General features: G+C 38.6%; 2 protein-coding genes across 8 annotated transcripts; both read right to left on the reverse strand.

Annotated features, from left to right (window-relative positions):
• Positions 1-603: 603 nt before the first annotated feature.
• On the reverse strand, positions 604-8,641 carry LOC103992035 (calmodulin-binding receptor-like cytoplasmic kinase 3). 5 transcript variants are annotated; one of them, XM_065136645.1, is made up of 8 exons: positions 8,371-8,641; positions 7,762-8,077; positions 7,172-7,423; positions 5,945-6,204; positions 4,090-4,255; positions 3,925-4,014; positions 1,668-1,966; positions 604-1,154 (listed from the first exon to the last, which is right to left on the reverse strand). In XM_065136645.1, the coding sequence occupies exons 2-8, from the start codon at positions 8,075-8,077 to the stop codon at positions 927-929; spliced, it is 1,611 nt and encodes a 536-aa protein (XP_064992717.1). In that variant the 5' UTR covers positions 8,371-8,641; the 3' UTR covers positions 604-926. The 5 variants fall into 5 exon arrangements, with proteins under 5 accessions (XP_064992717.1, XP_009409872.1, XP_064992718.1 ...); XM_009411597.3 differs by having other exon boundaries at positions 7,762-8,250; XM_065136646.1 differs by lacking the exon at positions 7,172-7,423 and having other exon boundaries at positions 7,762-8,250.
• A 1,196-nt stretch (positions 8,642-9,837) lies between these two features.
• LOC135584086 (nonsense-mediated mRNA decay factor SMG7-like) lies at positions 9,838-17,813 on the reverse strand. 3 transcript variants are annotated; one of them, XM_065136648.1, is made up of 8 exons: positions 17,681-17,813; positions 17,056-17,152; positions 15,102-15,704; positions 14,878-15,000; positions 14,122-14,354; positions 12,063-14,029; positions 11,840-11,983; positions 9,838-10,382 (listed from the first exon to the last, which is right to left on the reverse strand). In XM_065136648.1, exons 2-6 carry the CDS (start codon positions 17,125-17,127, stop codon positions 12,085-12,087), a joined length of 2,976 nt encoding a protein of 991 aa, XP_064992720.1. In that variant the 5' UTR covers positions 17,128-17,152; positions 17,681-17,813; the 3' UTR covers positions 9,838-10,382; positions 11,840-11,983; positions 12,063-12,084. The 3 variants fall into 3 exon arrangements, with proteins under 3 accessions (XP_064992720.1, XP_064992721.1, XP_064992722.1); XM_065136649.1 differs by having other exon boundaries at positions 17,301-17,758; XM_065136650.1 differs by having other exon boundaries at positions 11,859-11,983; positions 17,056-17,758.
• Positions 17,814-26,813: the final 9,000 nt, after the last annotated feature.

Here is a 26,813-nt window from a genome sequence, read left to right on the forward strand (position 1 = left end):
ATTTTTCCTGCAAAATCCTTATTATTCATATATAATCTGTTTGAAGAAAAATTAGTATATGACTGACACCACTTCGATCGTGTAAAGATTGACTCAATGCACGAGACTTTCAAAGAAGATTGTAAACTTATTCTTGCAAAATTATACATTAGTTTTGGTGACTAAAATCCTCATCACCAATGCAACACTGATCTGAATGTTTTATTCATGCTGAACAAGTCCGATAATGGATTCGTGCATGAAACTCCGTTCGTTTCGGAAAAAACATCTTTATATATGATTACATAGCAACAATCATTTGTGGTATATATATATATATATATATATATATATATATATATATATATATATGTCATCTTTATATATGATATCATAGCAGCAATCATTTGTGGTGTATACATGTCATGTTGAAACTTATTCGTAAGTCTCTGATGATAACAATGTGATGGATAATAATGTGATGATCTAAATGGCCGCCCATGTCAAGCCAAGGGTTTTGGTGTTTTAAGTGGAGGAGATAGTTATGGATTTAAATGAAGAAACTACCAAGTCTAAAAATGTCATAATACTAACACAACCACTTCTACATTCGCCAGAAAAATATACAGCAAAACAAATGGACAGCATTTTACATGCACCAAATCTCATCGATCAAACAAACAAACATCATCATCCATAAGCAGCAGGATGAACATACTAGCTCAAGGGTAGTGGTAATATCATAGTATAGACCACCGAAGAGCATATTATCAAATTTCCTGTTGTGTGCATCCAACAAGATGTTTCAAATGTTGATATTTACAATCTATATATTGTCCGCTATGTCCTAAAATAAATGCACAGGTAACAGCAGATATACTGTCCTTGGATCAATGGCATGAACAACAGATTTCCTTTGGCGACATCCTCTATCGTCCATGCCATCTTCACTGGTGCAAGGATCCCGACATTCCCCTTAGGGTCTTTCCATAACGTTTTCTTATTTCCCATAGTTGTTCTCCTACTTCTTTCATAGCAGGACGACTGGAACGTGTAGGGGCAGCACAATCAAATGCAAGGTCGAGCATCATCCCAATTATCTCATCATCAACGTTCTCCTCCAGTAATGGGTCCAATATGTCCTGAACATTTCCTTCGCTATGCTTCTTGAAAGCCTGCAGCGCAATAGTTAATAAAGATTGGATAAAAAAAAAAAGCAATGGTCGTAGGATATGACTTTTTCCGAGAATGCTTTGGATTGCATATTTAGTAAGTAAGAAACTTAATCGAGTTGTCTTCCATTAATAGAGCAGACAAATTGAAACTAAATTAAAGCTAGGAACATGACTAATAATTCATTGGTTCATTAAACACAAAGTGGCATATTTTAATTAGAGAGTGGGAGATGACAAATAGCTTCAGAGGCCAAAATCAGCAGAGATGTTTTGAACAAGTAATGGAACTAGTTATTGCATATTTGCAAACATCATTATGGATTTTATAGAAACCAGAGATTCATTTAGTCAATGTAAATTTTGGAAAAGAAATTTTACTATAGCATTCCGGACTAACTAAATATCTTTATTTAATTTGAGGAACTTAATTACCAGGACATATATGCAGCCAAGGGGCACAAGATTTCATGCAATGCAATAAGCTTTTGAGGAGAAAGAGACACCAATGCATACCCATCTTACAGTGATCCTTTCGTCAGCATTTCTTTTGAGATCTACTGGTCGCCGCCCGGAAATAATTTCAATGAGCAAAATTCCAAAGGAAAATACGTCGCTCTTTGGAGTGAGTTGATATGTCCTTAGGTATTCTGGATCAAGGTACCCAGCAGTTCCTTTCACTTTGGTTGATATGTGAGTTTGATCTGTGTCTGATAAACCACTCCTTGCAAACCCAAAATCAGACACCTTTGCTCTATAGCTTTCTGTCAGCAGAATATTTGATGACTTCACATCTCGGTGAATTATTGTTTTTTCTGTCAACACAACAATTCTTGTCACATCACATATTGAGCCAGATGAACTAGAACAGTTTTACATGGTACTGGTCCAATAAATTGACTGGAGAGTTTGCACATCTGGATGACATGTACACATCTTTGAGACCAATAAACTCATAAATACAGATTAAGCAAGGATGCACAAACTCCAATATCCTGGCACACTTGGCACATAATGCACCCACATATAGAAAGCATTGAACATAATTAGAATAAATAAATACATGCATAATCCCATTGCTCAAGAATACCATGAAAAATTGGAAAATGTTTGGGACATTATTTGTGTAATGAACAACATTTTTCAAGCAACGGAATCTACAAAAGCATATAGTATGCGATTGAGTTCCTATAAACTTCATATAAACATATGCTTCTAGATACTTAAGCAGACTTAATTTCAGCCTACGACAAGTAATAACAAACTCACTGAAGAGAAAACAGAAGCTGTTATCATAACAAACAATCATTATTATATTTTACTGATACCAACCTTATTCAAGATGTAGCAACTAGTAACTACCACTTCAAAAGTTAAGCTCTAAACCAAAAAAAATATTTTTACTGTGATGTCCATGGTGACTCATCACCATCTTACTTGACTGGTGTTGACATGATAACATGAGGATGACAAATGATTACAAGAGACGACAATATAAAAATTTACTGATGACAGACAGACTGGAATTTTCATAAATAACATAAGGATGACAAAAAATGATTGCGACGGATGACAATAGATCAGTGTAAAGGATTCTATACATCACAACAGATGGCAACTGATGACAGTAGACCAGGAGAGCTTCATGATTCTGTACAACTTCTGGAATTTTAAACTTCCATTTCCTTTAGGCCAGTGTAAAGGAAGAGCCTGAAACCACCAGCAAGTTTAGATGTCTTTCAAAATAAGCGTTTAGCTCTGTTGGAAATTGGCAACAGGTGCCTTCTTTACATAAAACGAGTGATGTACACTCACTCATTTACATCATTTTCTTATGATCAATGACCCACGACAACAAGCATTCTATCAGATTCCTCAGTAACTGCAGGCAAGAGGTACTTGCCAAATGCCAATAAGGCAAGTTAATGTTTAAAGAGACCTAAGAGGCATATTACGTTTCTAAATCCAAGGGGTAACCTTCCAGGGTATCTGTAGCCTCAGGAAGGTTATAAACGAACAAGATGCCAAGGATTGCTCCCTAGAAATTATCTGTTGTTTGGGCACAGATCATAGGCCTAGAGATGTTTTTCTTCCTTGAGTGTTTCTTTGAGCCATTAGAAGCCTCTTTAGTCTCTTATTCATGGTATCTATATCAATTCCATGATGATGATAATGTCATTCTATTTCCTTCTTTCCACTGCATGCATCACTGCCAAGGTTGTACGACAAGGTTCATTTTCATATTATAACCCTTCTTTCTGCAAAGAGAAGGGAAATGGGATAGGTTTTGGGTGTGGTGTCAGGAAGCTCCAGGTGTGCCATTTTATTGAACGGCTAAAGCTTAGTCTGAAAAATCTCCTTGTGAGAATCAAAGTTATCCAGGGAGCTAATATTTTGCCAATCTGGACTCTACAAGTAGTATTCTGACATCTAATGTGCGGTACTCAATACAAAAAAACCTGAAACAGTATATCAGCATACACAAATTTAAGCAATGAAGCAAAAATATAAACAATTTTGATCTATGGACCTACAAATGACATCTGCAAACTAGATATGTTCCATTTTGCCATGTCTTCACCAAAGAGATGCAACTATGACATATCATGCTCAGCAAACGACAAATAATATGCATAAAGAATTCACTGAACTTGCAAGTAGCAATATGAAACTCTTAAATCTGTTTATAACTAATTGAATAAAGCATAAACAATAAGCGATATTTTAAAGGAAATTCATGAACAAGAATGAAAAACCAGTAATATAGCCTAACCTGCATATAGATGGAGATAAGTCAATGCGTGGGCAACATCAATGGCGATTTCTACACGTTGACTGAAGTCTAAAATTTTTCCACAGAGACCTGAAAAATGAGAAGATTGTATCAATTACTCTATCTTAAGGACACTACACAACATCAAGAAAATCTGAAGCATACCATCTAGATGCTCCCTCAGAGTACCATTTGGGACATACTCGGTAATTATAATGCGTTCATTTCCTTTGTCAGTGTAACCAAGCAACCTCACCAAATTATTATGTTCAATCTTTGCAAGCAGCTCAACTTCATTGCTGAATTCATCTCTCAAAGATGAAATTTGCTCCTAACCAGAAGCTAATTTTAGCAGATTGCATCTAGGTAATATAAAAAAAAGCAGACTTTTTATTGCGATTGCCAGTGATCCATAAATTTAAAGGTACGAAAAGATGGTCACATAGCTGAAGATTAAGATTAAGCAGAACATTCAGACGTCAGGGAACTGAAGACACATTTTCCTCTCTCAATGTTGTGCGTATTGTCAAAAGAGTAGCCTGGTCCATGAAGTTACTGTCAGTGTATCACCATACACTGAGACCCAACTACTTGACACCTATGACGTACAAAGTGCTAAATGTAGATGACCTTACCCCCAATGCGGGAAGGTTGTCTCTAAGACCCAACTACTTGACACCTATGGCGTTAAGTAGCCACAACATATATGTATACTATATTAAGTGCACTTTTCAATATAACATCACAAGATGACATGACACGCATGTACTACCATATTGTTGCGCCACCAAAACAATCTACAGAGCAAATAAATACAAACTTTTTGTCAGTTTGCAATCTTGCTCCAAATGGACACAAATAGAAAAGTGGTGTTCAATACACTATCATCAACTCTACTAAATTTATACCACGATGGACAAAATTGGTAGAAAGCAAAAAATTTCTACTATAATAATCACGTTTGTGGGACTGTGCTTGCTCCTGGCATCACTGTACACCTTGCAAAAGGAGAATCTAGACCTAATATGGTTGCCTTACTTTTTCTCAGAAGTCTTTTGTTTCTTAGTAATTTTGGTCTTACAAGTCACAACCCCCAATTCATCTTAATGGTTTGCTTGTTGTTTTACCCTAGGAATAACGTATGCAGTCTACTTGCATCAAATGTTGTGCCCTTCTTTCTTATCCTTTGTTAACTTGGCTGCATGGCAGACAACAATAGTAAGAAGCCCTTCCAATGTGGCTGCAACTGCTTTGAATGTCACTGTTGACAGTGAGATTACAACTTCAAGGATGAGCTGATTTCCTTTCAATCATCCGTGATGCTTGATTGTTACCATTGCTGCCTCTGGATTTACTGCTGAAGTCATCAAGTTTATCTATGGGCTGGCAGCAGGTGAGGATATAGTAGTACCCATCATAGAATGTGGTGGGTGATGAGAAAGACACCCTGATTATTAAGGATTGGCGAGATGGCCATATAATGCTTCGGAGCTAGTTTCAGAATGCCAGAACTGCCCATATTGCCAGAACTAACACATAGAAGTACTATTATCTGAAGTGCTTTGCATGTTACAGTATTGGGAATAATTTTATCTCTTACTGGCCAAGAGAAAGGTAGTGTACCATTAGCCCAAATGTTAAGCAGTTTATTACCTTGCTATCGTGATGCTATTGCTAAGAGAAAGTGATATTCCATTAGAATATGAGAACTACATGGACCGTACCTCCCTCTCTTGGCTTAAGTATAGATAGATCAGTATAAAAGATTCTAGCATAGCATTATAAATCAGTAAAAACAGACTTTATTGGTCATATAATAATACCCAAATTAAATATTTAGTTAAGCAAGTATTCTCAGTCAAATTGATATGCAATAAAAAAAAAATACACTAATAAAACCAACAAAATTATTGTGCATTTCAATAGAAGACTTAATAATAGTTATTCAGTAAAGTCTAGCAATACATCTTTGTGATACTAAGCCTCATTGTGAAACCTCTAAGAAGACATATATTATTACCTTCTTTGCTCGCTTAATTGCGACGACTTGACCATCTGGTAAAACAGCCTTGTATACAGTTCCAAAGCCTCCTTCACCTAATTTCACTGAATTTGAAAAATTATGAGTTGCCCTTATTATCTGATTGATACTGAGATGTACTGATCCAATTCTGCTCAGTTGAGGAGATGATGAAAACCGAGATGGACTAGGAGGTACTCTTGGGGTCACTGGGATCTTTTCAGAGACCGAGCTTAACTCTAAAGATGAATTTAAATCCACTGAAACATGAAACGAATCTGATTAGGACACATTCAAACATGCTGCGAAAGCATAGTGCCATCAATATAGCAAATCATAGGGGCAGAATCCTAGGCCTATAGATCAATTATGGTAAAAAAAAAATTGAGACTATAGGATCTATGTCAATATACTTTTCACATATCCACTGTATGCTTGTCTAACAGGAGTTGGCTTTGAACCATCAATTCTCTTCTATCTGTTTTTCCTTTAAAGCAAATGAAAAGGTAGCCATGTAAAATAACGGAAGCATTTGCCTATATATGTAAGAAATTAATTTCCTTGTCCTAGTCAACATGATATCTTTTGTTTTCGAAAATGAAAGTAATGTCTGTTCAACCAAACCATAAACCAAAAGAATCTTAAGGTATGATGAATCATTAGAAGATAGTGGAAGCATTTGAATCAGAGATAAAAAGAAATAAATCTATTGAAAGATGATAATTTCAGAAGATTAGAGATTTTTGTAATGAGAATAGAGATTTCTAGGGATGTTAGTTCAAGCATGAAGCACTTGCTTCGCCCTACTTTGAAACAAGGAATTTGAGACAAAGCTCAGTCTGGAAATGTCAGTGTTGGTCAATGAAGCAATGAGCTTATCTATAAGTATATAGCAGACAATTAAAATGATAAAGATAGAATCCTCCAAGGATCTACTCCACCATGGCTCAATTAAAATTAAGCATAGAAGATCCAAAGGATTCCATCAAGAAACATGGGAGATTCTAGTATCATTTCAGATGAATAGAAACTCTTCCAAGGATTAGCCATATGTGAAATCAACAGCTACTATAATAAAACAAGAAGCACCAGCAAGGCAGCAACAAGACCATAAAGCAAGGATCCATCTAGTAGATCTGGTTGTATCATCCTTTGAAGTTAGTGAACTGACAACAAAATGAAGAAAGTAGACAAATCTGTAACAGCAGCTTTTCATGATTGACTCACTCGATTTCAATTCTCTGTCTAGAACACTATGCTCACTTTTTTCCTTTCGTTTAGCATGAAAGCAAGGACAGAGGACACCACAACATAGGAGGAGCATTCCTGGAATAGCGAGAGGGATATTCTGTGGTTCTGAAGACGTATATTCTTTCTTTTCTTCATCTGACAGATCCAGTTTGATCCCCTGACTAAGAATTGTGACATTTTCTGATGACTGTAATAAGAGTTTCCTCCCCTCTTGTTTGAGTGAGTCCACTACAATAGGTCATGTGAACATAAGATGCACATATTCAATTAACCAAATTCTGTAACATCGCTATAGGACAAAAAAAAGGGAAAACAAACACTACAGATATGTATATCCATCTGATACCTATAAATAGCTTTGTTTATCAGGTATTTAAACTAATTTCAACATAAATAAGTTCAAGAATGGTAGAAAACTAATTCTATGAAATAGTAATTAATTCTATCCATTAACCGTCTACCCGGACTGAGTTTCCTATATGCGGTCTCACATCCTTTACAAGTCGTTCCTGAGTGGTTGCAGAACAAAAATCTTTTATAAGGTTACCCATTTGTCATGAATTTACCAGAGATGGTACTGCACTTGACATGAACGAATGCGGTGAAGTCCTGATCGCAGTAGTTCTCTCCGATTGTTGTCCACGATTCCACATTGGCGTCACAGGTGAAGCAACCATTCTTGAAGTAGGATTCGAGTGCCTTGCAGATCAAAAAGGCATCATCCATCCTTATCCCATTAATCGAGAGGTAATACTCACCCCGCGATCTCAAGTAGTCAACCTGATCGTATCCGCATGCCTTAGAAAGTGTCGGAACTGAAGCAGACACCAAGCCCCATGGCAATTGTGCTACAATCAACAGATGCAGAGCCAAAGAAGCCATCTACCAATAATTCTGAACACAGAAAACCCTTCACAAATCGTATTCTGAGCCGCGGTTTAAGTCCTTGGATCGGATAAAACCGCCTCAGCAGAACCAACAAATGGAAAAGTAACTAATTCCCCGAACCTGGGAATAGAAACCCTGAAAGGATAACGTCCTTAGATCTCTTATGTCTAATTCGTTACAGGTTCAAAAAAGAAAAAAAAAACCATGAATTAACTAAAGCACATCATCCAGGTAAGAGGTTGATGCATCTATCAAAGAATCAGAACAGGAAAAGGGGATAAGGATACTAGGTCCGGCCGCGAATCAAGAGTCTGGATAAAGCTCACTTCAAGAAATCCAGAAACTGGGGGAAAATAATGGTGGATGCGAAGGTGGGAAGCTTTGTAGCAGACAAGGGAGGAAGAGCCAGTCCTGGAAGCAAGGGAACGAGAGTTCCGGGAAGCGGCGGCTGCCTGTCGAGTCAAAGGCGGAGGGTGGAGGTGAGCGGGGCGACGGCGTTATCGCCTTGACTTCGTTGGAAGAACAACCTTTGGCGGCGATTCAATAGCGAGCCTGTGGTATGGTCACCACCTCGGTTGCCATTATCTCCTCCATACGTGGGAGATCAACTGATGATGCCTTGGTTGGATGGCTGCCACGTCTTCAGTTAAGCCAATCTGTTTTCCTCAAATCGAAATTTTGATTTGGTCCAACTTATCTGACTCTGCACGGTAAGCTCATCGGATGTCTTCATGACCTCTACCCGAGATTCTGGTCACCGTCGTCAGAGTATGAAGTTGTTTGATTTCACAACGATTCCTCTTTGTTTTTTAGATGGTATCATCGTCAGGACTCACTGCTGTACGTCCACCGTAGATTGCCGTCACCGCCACGAGCGCACACTCCGACTAGTTTGGACGATGGGAATACCGTTGCCTTATTTACCGTTTCCCTAAATTCGGGTCACCCCCCGGTGAACGGCTGCTGTTCGCACGATTCGTCATCTTCAAGCCTCACATGAAAACTATACGCGAGAAAACTTATGCTACACGAGTTTAGCACCATATCGGATTTAGAACGAGCATCGAGATCTGAAAATAAATAGATTTTTAAATTTTCAGGAAACTTGGTTGTGTATGAAATTGTTCTATATTCAATTCAAGTTATCCAAAAAGAATAAATTGGGCAAAAAATCATTCTCTTTTTTTTTTCAAGTGTTGAAATCAAAATTTACAATCATTAAAATTATAAATGTGCTAATCAAAATAAAACCGATTCCGAACCGGTTTCAATTTCATTTTGAATCGAAGACAATTCATAATAAATCGGACTAAAGACATGGAAGAGGTACTGTTCTGGACGGAAAAAAAAAAAAAGTAGAAAGTAGTTAAGGAACAGAGGTACTGTCCGGGAAAGAAGCAAAATGAACGTCGAGAGACTTTTAGGGAATTTGTCCAACGGAGATACATCAGCCCATGTCAAATTATTAATCTTCAAGCAACTTTCACTCTTCAACATAGCTGACACTAGGAAACTGCGATGAACTCCAATTTTCAAGTCAAGTTGCAATGCTGATCTAGTGATGAGGAGGAGCAGAAAACTAGAATAGCAAGCAGGAGTCCCAAACACCGGTTTCAAAAATAGGTGAGTCATAGCATACTCTTGTAACAGTAAGATGCATCAAACCTCTTGTGATAGCCACAGAAAACAAATCCAGATTGAAGTACAGATCCTTGAAAATATAGTGGCAGTTGGATTGCATGACACACCACACATACCTTATAGACAAGTGCAATTACTACTAATCCAGAGATGGCAGCTACCATAATCCATACAAATTGTTGCAAACATATAGGATATTCTAGTTGGAAGTTCGAGGTCTTCCAAGTTATTGAGCTAGGTGATAAAGCAAACCACACCACTATATAAAACAATTTAAGTAAAAGTATCCTTAAGGCAACATGAGTAATGGATTCTCATCTCCTGCATTCTGAATTAATTACCATCACCAAGTAACCTCCGATATGAAATCACTTTGTGCAGTTACATATCTCTTTCTGCGACCAATATCTTCCTACTACTGATGTAGACACCTTATTTTAACAGCTAAAACCCAGATGCTGGTAGATGAAGTACACCGAAGCCTGCCATGTAAGGCAACTCTATGGTGGAACAATGGTTGCCACCGAGGAGCAAAGTCCGTGAAGATCTCACATCGTTTTAACTTTTGAACCATCAAGTATGTGTTGGACTTTCTCACGATAACTCCAAAGTCGACAACGACCATCTTTGCTCTTCAGCCTGGTAGTCTCGGAGCATTCTGGAAAGACAAGTGACTTGATTATTCCCAGGTGATAAACATCAACATATACCAATCAATTAAAGTAACTCTTGGTGGCAGAACACCAGATAACAGACTAATATAATTTAATAATTAATCATAATCCAATTAACAGTGTTTGAACACAAACTTCTCATTTGAGTTATATATAAAAAAAACCCTTTGCATAAAAATTTTCAAATGAAAAATCTTAATAAGAAAATACTTTCGAAACTTGTTGACCCAAACAAGCAAATCAAGAAAGCATGTACTGCATAAACATAATCATTTGAAACAAAAAGAATAGCCAGACAAAACATCAACCTAAATGTACGATTTAAATAAACCATTTGAAACAAAAAAGAAAAACCAGACAAAAAAATCTACCTGAGCCAGAATATGAAACTGCCTTCAATTAACTTCACATATGCAAACTTTAGTATGTGGACGCTTACGCGTTACACCAAAAAATGCAGTAAAAAGAGGTTGAAGTGATAAGGATTAAGGACACAAGGCAAAGTAACAACAAGAAACATAGGACCAAAACAATGATATTGGTGTGCATTAAACAAATTATCAAACTCACTTAATGGCACCAATCATGATCTAGCAAAACTGCTGCCGAATGTTATTTGGTAAAAGCAAAATTTTCCTCAGGAAACACATCATTAACTTCATTAACAACAGAAGGATAAAAAGAAAAAAAAAAAGCCTTAGGAACAGCTAATCCACAAATATGACCTCAAGAAACTTGATTGGGATGGAACAATGTCCAACTAAAGGGCATCCGTAGTTATGTTTGCGTGTGATTCAAACACCATAAACTAGAAAAGCAAAACAAAATCATATGACACCAGTCATATGCAACAAAGGCAATCTCTTAGGCACCATATTTAGATTTCAGATCTCAAAATCAAAAAACAAATTTAAATATCTGATTTTAAAACTGAAGAACACAAAAGATAAAAGACCAAGGATATTAACATCAACAATTAAAGTAATTTCCTTATGTGTTTTGCTTAATCAGTAGGTAAATCGTCTTCATCCTATGGAACTAGTCAAGTGCATCTCATATGATAATAGCAAACAATCTCAGCAAGTGACATGACAAAATTTATCTTTTGATAAGTTTTCACGAGGCACTTGCATAAGAACAGAAAGCAGAGGTAACCAAAAAGGAGCAAATCCAGTACATAAGGTTCCTGTCAATACGGGATCGAGGGAGGGTCAACCAAGTAAAACAATAAAACCCATGTGACAGGATAAGAAAGTGGAAACTCATGGATCTGAAGTCTGATATCTATCCATATCTCCAACAGTATAGAAAGGATTCCTGGAAACACAATTTAACCTTCTTTTCCCCTAAACAAAAGCAGCCTAGAAAGAATCATATCAAGCCTTTTTTTATCTGAAAACTATAAAAAGTGGTGGAAAAAAGTTTAAGCATCAACGTGTACCAAATTTTAGTCCAAGCACCTGCAGCACTCCAGTGACTTTCCATGTTCAAACATAAACCTGACATCATTTAGTTTGCAAAGGTGGAACCAAAGTCGATAGGCACCAGGCTAGAGGTCCCTTGTTTGCAAGATATTCATCCATCACTAAAACAGAACAATGAAATTAGATAAGGGTATGAAAGTTTCTGAAGAAATATATAATATTAGTTCCTCCTTTTGTTACCAGTAGTCATCTTCACAAAATTTCACACGAAGTATGGGCTAGACCAAAGAGATTGTGCTTGATGTTGTTCAGGTGGCAAACTCTGCTGTGGATTTAGTTGCTGAAGCTTCTGCCCATTGTAAGCTTTCAGTTGCTGAAAAAGCTGAAAATCATGCCATTTTTGCTCATCTGCCACTTGAGTTTGCACATTAGATACTTGTTTCCCAGGAAATGGGAAGCTGGAAGCAGCACTAGAGGCAGTAGTGTTGTTCATATTAACATATGGAAACCAATGCGTATTTTGATTATATGAGTTTGCCGTTCCCATTGCTTTGGTTGATGAAGATTGAACATCATCTAGCCAGCTGTAATCATCAACATCAGGCTGCTGTTCCTTTGCAAAAGAAGTAGCACTTGCTCCATTCAGTTGTTTAGAAGCAATACAACTAAATCCAGGAGGGGGTCCAGAGTGCCTAACTGGACGACTCACAGGATTTTTTCTTAATGATGGCAAGGCTGAAGAGAGGTTCATGGTCATGCCATCAGAGCTTAATCCTGAAGGCACTATAGTATCAAGTGTAGATGGAAACACATCTTCTGCAGCTTTAGTCTGGCTAGAGAGTGTGCTGTTGGCACCTAAACTGACAGGAAAAGAAAATAAAGGTGCAAATGAACTAAGCTGCGAGTTACTTGAGCCTTCTTGCAACATATGCTTATTCAAGTAACCATTTTCTGTTATGTTAACATTTTTCAGTCCATCAGACAAAAATGCATCTTGCTTCATAAACCATCTGGAATTGTCAGAATTCACATACTGCAAAGGTAGCTGTGAGACATTAGTGGTAGATGGATGTAGTTCCAAACTCACATTGGATACTGCCGACATCGGAAAACCATCAGAATGTACAGAAAGATGCTCATGAGTCATCAAATCAGTTGCTAAAGATGCTTGTACAGGGTTGACTAAGTCATAGGTATTCAACACCGAAGCAGATACATCCGGATACTTCTCAGCAGTTGTAGGCTTAAAGACGATTACTTCTTCATCTTCTTCTCCTTCCACATATAATTGTACCTTGGTTTGAGTCACTCCAGGATTATATGTCCTTAATGCTACTCCAAGATCAGCCACACTCTCATTCTGACTTCCCTGTTCAGTAACATTTGAATCCAATGGACTTGAAAAGGTAGGATCTATTTCACCTTTGAATGATAAAGGCTCTGTACCCACTATAAATTTCTTGACGCTAGGATCAAAATATATTCTCTGCTCATCAATTGAAACAATATTCATAAGAGACTGTCCAGCTGCTAGAATCCTCTGGACACGGGATACTTTGTCCTTTTTGCCTCCATCATTCATGTAGGCATGCATCCTCGAAAAATCCAAAATGAATTGCGCAGGCACTAAGGGTAAGAAACCTCTTAACTCAAAATCCTCCCATAGTGCAATCCTACTACCACTTTCTCCATCATCATACCTACTCATGTTAAAAAAGCAGGTTTCATCCTTGTCACCAGTAGCAGATGCAAGTCCTGTCTGAATAAGTTTATTCATTAATGAGACAAATTGATTCCAGAAAACTGATCTTGCACCTGCTTGCTTTTCCTCTGCATCAATACCTGCTGCTACATCTGGATGACATGCCAACCACTCGATGAAAACCAGAATAGCTGGCAAGAGATAGCTTGATGTAGCATCATGCAGCTCTATGCATCTCTTGAGGATGTATCCAGCAAACTCAAAGGCAGCAGTGAATGCATTCTGCAGCAACACTGTACGCTGCAGAATCTCAGCATATGACTGGTTTTCGGACTCTCTTTTCACATTGTGTACAGTGAATATCAGAATTGCAACAAGCCTCAAAATGATCAATGCATTTTCAGAAGCACCCAGACCAAAATTAAGCTCCTCTTCAGGACCAGAAGAAAGGAGCACATTTAGATCATTAATCACAGATGATAATACCTCTCCAAAAGTTTCCAAGCTGTTGAATGCAGTAATCAAATAACTTTAGCATTATCAAACTTTAGCATTATCAAGAAGTCTTACTGGAAGGGAATTAATTTGATCAAGTACCTCATCCGTGTGAAAAGGATGCCATTAAGACGAACAAAGCAAGTCGAAAAGGCTTTAAACACTTCTGACATAGTCAACTCTTGCTCGTTGGTCGCAGTCACTTCAATTTTGGTATCTTTTAGGAGAAACTTTGCATCCCATCTTCCTCTACCTCTCCCAGCTGAATGCGAAGACAGTCGTCTGCCTGGAGCAGTTTTCAAATTGCCATACAGCAGAGAGTAACCTTGACGATTCTGTAGAACAGTAAAAACTAAAGATCAAGACGAAAGGAGAATAAGTGGAAACATCAAATGAATGACAACCCAACTCTTTAACTTCATGATATGCAAAAGCAAATAATCTGCAATAACCTAACTTTTAAAAAAAATTAAGAGAGAGAGAGAGAGAGAGAGAGAGAGAGAGAGTGAAGCCAGTGTTGCTCTTATTGAGTAGGCCCATAAGTCATGTATAACATTACCAAAAAAATCAGCCATAATCCACCACAACATATATTCTAAATTCACATCTACATAATCCAGAGAAACTTGAAAAGTAATAAAAAGTTATTTAGCATGGTAAAAATCATCATCATAACAACTGACTACAAAATCATGCAGTCCAAAAGAAACAGAGCAAACATGGAATTGTAACTCATGTCAGAACTGTTTAAACTAGCCAAGGGATGCAGTAATGATGGAAGCATGGACCAAGTTAGGGATAACACAACAGAATACAAATTATGGAACAGTGTCCCAGTTGGTTGCAATGAAAACATACCTTATCAAAAGCGATGATCAAGTTATCTCGTGCTGTTGAAAAGGGTATTTCCACTGCCAAACTTCTGAAGTACCAGTAGACTGCCAACAAGTCATCACCTGAGTAGGAAGCGAGTATTGCTAGCTGCAAGGATAAGCTCATAAATATGAAAAGTAACATGACTTAAATCAAGAGAAGCTCTAGAAGGTAGTAAATGCTCTAATTAAATAACATATGACCAATACCTGATGATGTGGATTACCACTCGAAGGACAAAGAGAAGCAGACTGCAAGTAGTAAGTTGAAGCAGCTGCATAATCACGACTAACGGAGTCCCTCTCTCCATATAGTTCTTTGTAGCGAGCAAGGTCCCCTAAATATATCAGACAACGATGACAAGACATAAGCCCTTTCTTTATCTCAGCCAATTTCTTTTCATCTTTTGCCAAAACAATTTCTTTCTCAATGCCCTCACTGAAGTAATTCAAAGGCAGGCCATATTTTACACTGATCTTCAATATCAGATCATGGTAAAATCCAGTAGCTTCTGTTAAGAAGCTTTTAAAAACTGAACGGATTTTCTTAATTTTATCAGGCCGGACGAGAACCTTCCCACCAAAAGTTGCATTTGATCCGGCCGAGGCTGCTGCGTTAATGTGCTGCCTGAACTCCTCAATTCTTCTGTAGTGCAGTTGCCACAGGACAAACTCCACATCATACTTTTCGGAAAAATCATGATCTTCAAGAATTATAATCTCATAGTTTTCACGCATTTGCAGCCAAGCATTAGGGTCTGAAGGAAGTTTTAACTTTGTGGACCTTCGCAGCCCATTCTCCAATTCAACGTTCTGTATATAAAAAAAAGACAATTACAATTTCATGAAGATGGTAAGACAAGTTCAAATGTGGAACAGAATTTACAAACCACCACTGCACATACAAAAAATAAAAATAAGCCAATAAATAAAAAAAAAGTGGCATAAGTGGGATTAAAGATTTTAATTTCGAATAATACCACCCGTACCAGATGGTACGTACCGATCTGCCAACAAACCGATACACGGACCGCCTGTTACCAGACGGTACCATAGATTAGGGTTGCTTCCGTCTTGTTACCACCCTAAATCGGTCGGTGACGGTCGATTTCGACCGTCGCTGTCCACTACCAGATGGTATTAGCCGAGGGAGAAGAAAGAAGAGGGAGAAGAAATGGGAGAACCTAGAGATCCGAAGCTGCTCTCCCTCGACGATCCCGATCTATTGTCGCCCTCTCTCGCCAGACACCGCAGATGAGATGTTGCCTCCTCCTTGCCTGAGACAACAAGACCTCGACGTTGTCGACGACTTCTCCTCATCCGCGTCGTCAAGGCGTTGTCGCCTTAAAAAAAAAAAAAAAAAAAAAAAAAAAAAAAAAAAAAAAAAAAATATATATATATATATATATATATATATATATATATATATATATATATATATATATATATATATATATATATATATATATATATATATATATACACACCAGAACGTACCGCTTGGTATACCGCACCGAGTTAAGCTCGATACTCCGGTACGATACGAAATTACAAACCTTGGGTGGGATAATTATGCTCCACAAGGATAGAGCAAAACTTAAAAGCTCCATAAACAACAAAATTATTAATTTTAATCTAATACAAGATTGACATTATTTATAAAAAGGTTGGTTATAGTTACTTCGTTTTGCCATTGAGTTTGCAATTTCAGATAAGTATTTAGCTGCCTACTCACAGGAGGCAAATATAATGGTTATACATTCTGATTTCTAAAGTACTTCATAAGATACATATCCTTGCATGGACACGTGCACCAGAATTTGTTACAGACATGTATCCATTTCTCCAACTCGACAAGGGTACAAGATAGGACAGACAGGAGAAGATTAATCTTGTAAAATATTAATATGAATGTGAAACACTATAAGTTCATAAACGGCCTTAAGAACATAAATGATCCACTTCTTGTACTGTAACTTGTCTCTAGCAGGATTGAATAATTTACGGAGTCTTATTTGTGACCCGTAGAGACGTGATTACATACCTAACAAGGCTTGTGGGTGTAGACACCAGAGTCCTTACGATGAGACAAAAAAATTGGTATAATTGCAAAATCTAAATAGCAAGATCCAATCTTAAACACAAGACGTTTACGAGCTCATACCTTTTCAAGAAGTCGCTGTGCAAGCTCCCCAGGCGAGGTGGAAGAAGACCTAACCATTGGCGCGGTCATCATCCATCAAATAAACAGTTGGCCCTTGCTAAGGTAGAAAAACCAGGGCAGCTTTAGACCGACGAATGCATAAAAAAATCATCCGAAAAGACGAACAACTTCTATTATGAAAAAAGGGGAAAGGGAATAAAATCACCAATGATGACAAAAATCTAATTCTAGGCATGCCAATTTACCAAAGGAACGGTCATCACTCGATTCTCAATTCAAGAATCGGGAGCCATCAACATGCCCTTCTCCAAAATATCTCAATTTTCGTTCAAACCCCCAAGATCTTCCACCCTAGCCCTAACCGAAAACCTAATTCTACAATCACCACCAGCGAACCATTCAATCGATCACAGGCTCCTCAAAACCAATCTCCGAACGCATATTCAAGACGAGAGACACCAATCCGCACAATCTGACCCTCAAGCGTCCGGATTCGACGGAAACCCACCGAATTGACCCCCAAAATACGCAGACGGCCGCAAGAACAAGGTCGATGCCTGCGTTGCTTGATCAAGACCGCATATGTTCCCCCTGAGATCGTGGTCGAAAAGGAGAAGAAACGTACCTGGCCCCGAAGATCGAAAGCAAACGGAGAGAGAGACGAAGCATTACCCAAGGCGGCGTCGCCGTCAAAGTGGGGAAACAGAGGACCGCCAAATTTATAATTTTGGTTTTATTTTTAATTTACTTTTTTCTTTAGCTTAAACTAAATAAGAAGACCGTCTATTTATAATTTTGTCCGGTAAATTTATCTTAAAAAATCAAGAATAAATTTCCTAAAAACACTCTTTTTTAAATTTTTTTCCTGTCCTATTTTGATTTTTTTTTTTCCCAAAGAGAACTCGTGCTTTTTTTACTTAGACAAAAATACACTCAAACCACTAATTTGTCTTTTTCCTTATTTCCTTTCCTTTTAGAATAAATCCTAATAAAACAATGGGTCGATTTAAGTAAAATTAAATAATATTTTTTTTTTCCATTTAAGGGTTATATTACTTTTAGGGTCACAATGTTTTTGGGTTCCATTTAGGATAATATTATTATTTTTTCCATTTAAGGGTTCTATTAATTTCATTAAATTAAAAACAGCGTGACTTGCATTCCATTTTTTTTAATTCTTATTTTTCTAAAAACAGCGTGACTGTTTTCAAATTTTTGGGCTTTTAAAATATGTATTCCATATTTACTTCAACCTTAAAAAATATGAAATTATGTCGTTTAGAATTTACATTACTTTCGAAAACAGGATTACTTGAATATTATCAAAGAAGATTTTTCGAAATTTTACGAAAATAAAATTTTTTTACCAGAATTATATTATTTTTACATAAAGTTATACTATTTTTTAGTCTTATTAAAAATTGTGTAACCCTACTAAAAAATAATGTAATTCACATTCCAATTTTTTCAAGTATTCTATTTTTTTAAAAAAAATTGTAAACAACTTACAAATTGCTAAATAATTATTTTTCATCCTTTTAAAATAGGTATTTTTATTTATTTCAGTCCTTAAAAGCATCAAATTATGTCATTTTTTTTATTTTACCAAATTTAAGGTGGATTTACCATCCATTTAGGACAAAATCACTTGATTATTATTATAGAAGGTTTTCTTAAGTTTAAAGGAGAAAAAAATTTTAGAGACCTAAGTTATTTTTTAATGTAATTACATAATTTTTGGGCTATATTTAAAAATAGTATGATATCATTCAAATAAAATGTAACTCAAATTTCACTTTTATCAAAAATATTTAATGAAGTTACATAGGCCTGATCATTTTTTCTATTTTAATTTTTTTAAATAAGTCATTATTCTAATTTAAGGTAAATTTGCAATCACATTGAAACAAAAACCACTTGAATATTTTAATAGATTTTTTTCTAAAGTTTTGATAAAACAAAAAAAAAATTGAAGATCCGAGTTACATTATTTTTGAAATGATTATACTATTTTTTGTGTCATATTGAAAAACATTGTAGCAACATTCAAAAATAGTGTGAGCACTATATCTCTATTAAAAAATAGTAACACTATTTAAAAAATAGTAACACTATTTAAAAAATAGTGTGAGCTTTATCTGGAAATGAATTTATTGGATTTTTATCATGATCTTTGGAATCATCTCATTGCCTTTAATGCTCCCCACCCCTCTTGCCCTATGTTACAAGGTATTAATGAGGAGGATATCGAGTTCGTTACCATGTTCTTCATTAAGTGTGAGGCGTGGGGCTTTGGTACATCATTAAATTTCATAAGGGAAGTTGGGTCACTATTTCTAATTAGCTTTGCTTAGTCTTGGACTTATTGTATGAAACTTGTCGAGATTAGTCTAAGTCGCATCTTGTGTTCATCCCTAGATGTACCCACCCAAGTGTTGTTAGGATTGCAATTTAACCATCTGAAAACAATGAGAAATCAATACATTTCAAAAACTTGATTTATCAAGTATTAAGTGTGAGTAAAAAAGGTTACGAGTAAAGATAATAATACAAGTCAAAAGTAAAAGATTAGTAAAAAGAGATAAATCAATTTTTGTTAGAATCGTAGTAGCACTAAAAGAGGGGAGGTGAGTTAATACTTTCGAAAAAATTTGATATTTTTGAAAATTTCATTCGATGAAAACCAATATCAAAAGTGTACTTAACTTAGAGCAAGTATAATAAGCAATTAAATTAGTAAGAGATGAAAGTGAAAGGCATAAAGAAAATGTACATTGGATTTATAATGGTTCGATCGTTATGACCTACGTCCACTTCCGATTCCTCCTCTGTCGAGACCACTTGCTTCCACTAACGATATTCTTTCAATGGACGAAGACCAACTATCTTTGTTACAACTTTTTCTCATTTTCATAGGTTTAAGAGAAAATATTTATCGTGTCTCACACATCTTTTAGACATAATTCTAATCTTTTGAAGAAGAGGAGAGGAACTCTCAACACTTTTCAATATTACAACTTTGATTCACTAGCGTTTTAGTTCACTTTTTCTGTCTTTTCCTTACAGGGATGAGTGAGGTATTTATAGGCTCCAAATCATTTAAAAAATGAAGCCAAAAATTTAAATTTCTAGGTCTTCCGGGTACAAGTGATACCAACGCCTATGTTGGGTAGTACTACCACCTAGGGGAGACCAAGCTCTGGCAGTACTACCACTAGCTTGGGCAATACCACTGTCTGCTAGCATTAAGTGCTAGTAGTACCACAGCCCAGTTTGGGCGATACTACCACCAAACAACCTAGGAGATTGTGTACTTAAAATTTTCAGCTCATATATAGTTCCACCGCCAGTTTGGTGGTGCCACCGCTTAACCCAATCTGTAAGTCACTGAATGAGCCTTTTAATGGGCCCAAATCAACCCTCGTTTAAGCCCAATGGGCTCTTAATTGAGTTAGCATGATTATACCCAAAACTAACTCAATTTAGACCTAATCTTCGACAATCAAGACACAAACAATCTGAGATAATGGTTTTGTCAATGGATCTGTAATGCTATCTTCGGATAGAACTCTTTCCACTACTACATCTCCTCGGGTCACGTTCTCTCTGATCAGGTGGAACCTCCTCAGAACACTTCTAATGATACCCGCGTTCCCTCATTTAAGCAATTGGCCCATAGTTATCACAATATTAGAAAATTGGCTCCTCGCTGCTTGGCACGACTCCTAGATCTGTGATGAACTTCTTCATCCATACTCCCTCTTTTGCTGCATTTGTTGTAGCAATGTACTCCGCTTCTGTGGTCGAGTCATCAGTAGTATCTTGCTTGGAACTCTTCTAACATACTGCTCCTCTATTCAAGGTGTGCACATACCCCAAATTCGACTTGCTATCATTGACATCAGACTAAAAACTCGAGTCTGTATAGCCTTCAACCTTGAGGCTACTATCTCCATATACTAGTAAAAGATCCTTAGTCCTTCTCAAGTACTTAATGATATACTTTATTGCTTTTCAATGCTCCAAGCCTTGATATGCCTGTTACCTGCTCGTGATACTCAGAGAATACGCTATATTAGGCCTGGTACATAGCATGTCATACATGATAGACCTTATCATTGAGTGTTCTATCCATGTTCGCCCTTTTTTTAGGAGTCTTTGGGGATATACTCCTAGAAAGCGATATCCCATATCTCATCGGTATGAGACTTCTCATAAAATTTTTCATGCCAAACATTTTAACAATGGTGTCTATGTACTTGGACTGTGACAAGTTAAGTATCCTATTGGATCTATCTCTATAGATCTGAATCCCCAAGATATAGAATGCTTCCCCTAAGTCCTTCATGGAGAAGTGTCTAGATAACTAAGCATTTACTGCGGATAGCATTCCTATATCATTCCTAATGATCAGGATGTCATCTATATATAACACCAAGAAGGTGATAGAGCTCCTACTTATCTTTCTGTACACACAAGGCTCATCTTCGTTCTTAACGAAGTCATAGGATCTTATTGCCTCATCAAATCTTATGTTCTAATTTGGAAAGCTTGCTTTAGTCCATAAATGGATCTAAGCAACCTGCACACTTTATGTGGGCAGTCCTTAGACACGAATCCCTCGGGTTGTATCATATATACCTCCTCCTCGAGGTTGCCATTGAGGAATACGATTTTCACATCCATCGGCCAGATCTTATAATCATAGTGTGCTGCAATAGCCAATAGAATTGTGATGAATTTTAGCATGGTTACGGGTGATAAGGTTTTGTCATAGTCAACACATTGCCTTTGACGATACCCCTTAGCCAATACCTTGTTTTATAGGTCTCTATCTTTCCATATACTTCGATCTTTTTCAGAAAGATTCACTTGTAACTGATGGATACAGTACCCTCGGACGCATCAACTAGGTTCTAACCCTTGTTGGAGTACATGGAATCCATCTCAGAATTCATGGCTTCTTGCTACTTCCCGTAGTCTAGACTCATAATAGCCTCCTTGTAGGTTTGAGGATCAATGTCCTCAACATCTTCGCCTCTAATATATCTCACATATCTCTCAGGAGGATGGGATATTTTGCCAGACCTACGTAAAGTTGGAACTTGTGTGTTAGGTACCCGAACAAACTCACATATCGCTCAACTCTATCATACTCCCACTGGCTCTGCCAAGAATGTGTTCATTCTCAAGGAACACTGCTCTCTTGGCTACAAAGACATTTGGTCCTCAAGATGATAGAAATAATACCCATAAGTTTCCTTGGGGTATCCCACGAACTTGCACTACTCCGTCCTTGATTCCAACTTATCAGGGTTGTGCCTTTTAACATGGGTAGGGCAGCCCCAAATCTTAACAACCTTAAGATCAGGCTTCTTCCCTTTCTATATCTCATATGGTATAGATACTACCGACTTAGTTGGAACTCTATTCAGAAGGTAAGTTGTGGTCTCTAGGGCATATCCCCAAAATAAGATAGAATCCCATGGTCCTTGAGGAACTGGGTAAATTCTATACTTAAGTACTCACCTCCTCGATCTGATCGAACAGTCTTGATACTCTTTCCAGTTTGGTTCTCTACTTCATTTTTATACTCTATGAATTTCTCAAAGGCCTCAAACTTATACTTCATTAAGTACACATGTTCATACCTTGAGAAATCATCAGTAAAGGTAATGAAGTAGGAGTAACTACCAATGACATGAGTTGACATGGGTCCACATACATCACTATGTATGAGTTACAGTAGTTTAGTAGCTCTTTCTCCACGTCCACTAAATGAAGAGTTGGTTAGTTTCTACGAAGGCAAGGCTCACAGGTTGCATTTGACTCATAGTTGAATGGATTTAGATATCCATCCTTTAGCAACTTTTGAATCCTTATCTCATGGATGTGACCTAGCCTATAATACCATAGGTATGCACTATTCACCTCATCTCATTTCCTCTTAGACACACTTACATTCATGATATGTGGAGTAGTGTCTAGCATAAACAAACCATTATGCAATGTTTCTCTTATGATGATCTCATCATCTAATAATATTGAATAACCATTGTTCTCAAAAACTAATTTATATCCACTAACTATCAAACATGAAATGAAAATAATATTTTTGATAATTGAAGGAACAAAACAATAAGCATTCAATGCAATAATAGCTCCACCAAGCAGATGTAGGGCGACCTCACCAACAACTACTGTAGTAACTTTTGCTCCATTGCCCATCGTGAGGTCCATCTCACCTCTCACCAGTCTCCTAGGCCTTGCCAGAACCTGCAACGAATTGCAAATATGATAAGCACTATCGGTATCCAATACCCATGTATTATCATAAGAGTCTAAAAAATGGAGATTGATCCTGAATGTACATGAAGCTTCTCTAAGCTTCTGTTTCGCTTTCTCTGCAAGGTACTCTTTGCAATTCCTCTTATAGTGCCCATTTTTTATGCAGTGGAAGTACTAGCCTTTGTCCTTTGTGTTGAATCTCGGATTTTGAAGATGAAGTCAATTGTCATTTGTTATCTAATCCATATATTGAGATAAGTGTGCAGGATTAACTACGATGGAAGTAAGATATGCAGTAGGAGTTGCACCGGAGTCAAGACCATGATCACGTTGGGGGTTCGAGAGTTCGACGGAAGTCCGGACGGTCGTCGGAGGTTCTGCAGGAACAAATCCGAGAAGTCCAGGAGCTTGCCAAAGAAGCTCGTCGGAACTCGCCAAGTGGATCGTCGTAAGTCCAGGAGTTGGTCGGAAGTCCGCTGGAGCATCGCCGAGGGTTCGTCGGATGTTCGCCGGAAGTTCGTCGGAAGCCCGCTAGAAGAAGCGATTGACGCACCGGAGCAAGTTGCAGTAAATGTCTTAAGAAATATCGTAGTTAACATGTAGATTAAGCTAGGAATGAGAGATGATCCTATTAAGTTAATCTGGGGGCAATTGGGCCCTTGACATTGCTAGTCATAAGTGCCCAGCAAGCCAATCACGTGAGTGATGGCACGTGTGACTTGATACAGAATCTTTTTGCTTATTATATTTTTGGCGTATATCACTTTATAACTATTGCATAAATGCATATGTATTGTGATGTCCTTGGATTTGTGCAATGGGAATCGGATCGTGATGAGATCACGATAATGAGATCGATTCACCTTTAAACACATATCCTAAATAATCCCGGTCATAGGTTACTCGAGAGGGACATCGTGATAACCGGATAGACTGGTGTGCTGTATACCCGTCCATATGATGGATGCAGCTGGTCTCATAGCTGCTCGTGTAGGGACACTAGGGATACAGTACAGGTGCTCATTGGAGAATGAGTTCACTGATTGATCCGCTTACGGAATGCTGGATGGTTGATGATGCCTTATTGTCAGACAACGATTCCGTAGTCCTAGTGGTGTATCTGGTTCTTAGACTTGAGACACCAAGGATGTCCTGTATGAGTGCTCCACTCTTTGATACCAGACTTATAGGTTTGGCTGTTCCCAGATCTAGTACAGCTGGTCATTGGGAGTGGTAGTCGACCTTACGAGGGCTATTGAGTGTCGATAGAGGATCATCCACTCTCGGTATCATGAGAGGAATATCCCATGTGTTCTTGCTCAGACAAATCCCTGGCCAGGGTCATTCGGGTTGAGAGAGAAAGAGTTCTCCGGGAGAATCCGATTAGAGCGAGACTCAAGTAGAAACCGTATGGGTCTGACAGCACCATGCTCGATATACGGTCTCTGGGATATTAGATGGATGAGGGACTATAGGTACATGGTAACTGAGGACAGACAGGTCCAATGGATTGGATTCCCCTGTATCGTCTGGGGACTACGGCGTAGTGGCATAGTACTTCCGTAGTCGATGAGTCGAGTGAATTATTACAGAGATAATAATTCACTTAGTTAGAAGGAGTTCTGACAGGTATGACTCACGGCCAGCTCGATATTGGGCCTAGAGGGTCACACACATATGGTAGGCATTGCGATGAGTAGAGGTTCGGATATGAGATATCCGACGGAGCCCTTGTCTTATTGGATGCAGATCCAATACCCACTAGGGAAAGGACCCATTAGGGTTTTGACACGGGATCTCTATAAATAGGAGGGATTCACAGCCTCATAGGCTAGAGTCTTTGCTTGCCCTTCCTATTCTCCTCTCCCTCTCCACCTCAGAGTAGGCCTAGAGTTTTGAGGAGCGTCGTCACAACCCTGCTGTGTGGATCACCGCTAGAGAGGAGGACGCTTGACCTCCTTCACCCTCTCCTGAGGATCTGCAAGGAAACAGGGATATACGATCTCCCTAGGTAACACAATCTCTATACGCAGTTTTGTGTTTTGCGGATTTTGCGCACCAATCTTCGCACGACGACGAACATCTTTTTGGGAATCGGGGATTTTTGTTTTCTTGTTCTTCCGCTGCGCATATGATGTCGCCCCCCATGATTTCCCAACAGTGGTATCAGAGCCAGGTTGTTCGTGCGAATGATTGGTTTTTGAACTGCGTGTGTTGTGTTTAGGAAGAATATTGACGTCAAAATCGTTGACGCAAAAGCAAGGAAGGGCAGCAACAGTTGCTGCCCTCGATCTGCATGCCTGCAGCCAGCCGCAGCCGCAGCCAGGCAGCACAGCGCCGGCGCATGCGCAAGTGCTGTGCCTGCAGCAGCCGGCCGGCGGTCTGCTTGCAGCAGGCTTGCGGCCGGCGGGGCTGGCAGCCCGCGGGTAGAGGCGCCTGCGGCCGCTGAGCCCGCGGGCAGAGGCGCCGCGGGGCAGCAGCGCGGGCTGAGGCACCGCAGGGCAGCGGCGCCTGTGGCCGCTACTCCCACGGGCAAAAACCCCGCAGGGGCGGCCGCCAGCGAGACAGCACCACCTACGGGCGCTGACTCGCGGGCAGAACCGCCCGCGAAGGCGGCGGCGCCCGCGGGGGCGCCCACCTGCAGCGGCAGCGACCCCAGCGGGCGTGCCACCTGCAGGCGAGGGCAGTGCCCTCGCCCTCGCCGCACAGGCCGCCGCCAGCAGGGTGGCGGCGGCGGCGGCGCAGCAGCGAAAAGGGGAAAGGGTATTAGGGTTTTCTGCGCAAAAGACAGTTTTGCCCCTATGCATTTGTGAAATTCCAGTTTCTGTCTTTTGTCCAAATTACGAAAATACCCTTAGGAATTGAGAAATTCCCTATATATCCCTGATTTCAGAAAATATTAATTAATTAAAAGGTTTAGTTGATTATTATTTTTATTATCTAGTAATCCTACATAATGACGATTATTTATACATGTGATGTATGATGAGTGGACGGATGATCATGGACCGTGTGATGTGTGTACTTGTGATTATTATTATTGAGGTCTGCGAACCTCCATTATATTTCTCGTTTATTGTCGGGCCTGCGTGCCTATGATTAAGTTGTAATCACATGAGGAGGCGCAGCGGGAGCGTGGAAGCCATAGCGGGACCCACGAGACGGACGATCGTGATGCATGAAGATGCATCAAGATGTCGACGGAACCAACGAGGACGAGATGGACGATCACAAGGCATGGAGATGCACCGTTGCACACATAGATCTTGATGTGAGTGATTAGGCCTACTGGCTTGGGCCTAATCATATTAGGTTGTGGTCCATGATCATCTGGTGTGATTGCTTATACACATACTAGATATGTATATATATTTGCATGCGATGTAGATATATATTAAATATGTACATGTGTGACATGTCATAATAGGAGACCAAATCATAGAAACATCTCTCGATAATATTAAGTCGGT

The sequence above is a fragment of the Musa acuminata genome, chromosome BXJ3-1, assembly GCF_036884655.1.
Source record: "Musa acuminata AAA Group cultivar baxijiao chromosome BXJ3-1, Cavendish_Baxijiao_AAA, whole genome shotgun sequence".
NCBI classification, from domain to species: domain Eukaryota; kingdom Viridiplantae; phylum Streptophyta; class Magnoliopsida; order Zingiberales; family Musaceae; genus Musa; species Musa acuminata.

Coding starts and splice junctions, on each gene's coding strand:
- LOC103992035 (XM_065136645.1), bottom strand. CDS start 8,077: ATGGCTTCTTTGGCTCTGCATCTGTTGATTGTAGCACAATTGCCATGG. Junction 6,205..7,171: donor AGACAGAGAATTGAAATCGA/GTGAGTCAATCA, acceptor TTCATGTTTCAG/TGGATTTAAATTCATCTTTA. Junction 1,967..3,924: donor TTATCTCCATCTATATGCAG/GTTAGGCTATAT, acceptor TTGTGTTGACAG/AAAAAACAATAATTCACCGA.
- LOC135584086 (XM_065136648.1), bottom strand. CDS start 17,127: ATGATGACCGCGCCAATGGTTAGGTCTTCTTCCACCTCGCCTGGGGAG. Junction 15,705..17,055: donor CACAGCGACTTCTTGAAAAG/GTATGAGCTCGT, acceptor TTTTATATACAG/AACGTTGAATTGGAGAATGG. Junction 15,001..15,101: donor GTGGTAATCCACATCATCAG/GTATTGGTCATA, acceptor TTATCCTTGCAG/CTAGCAATACTCGCTTCCTA.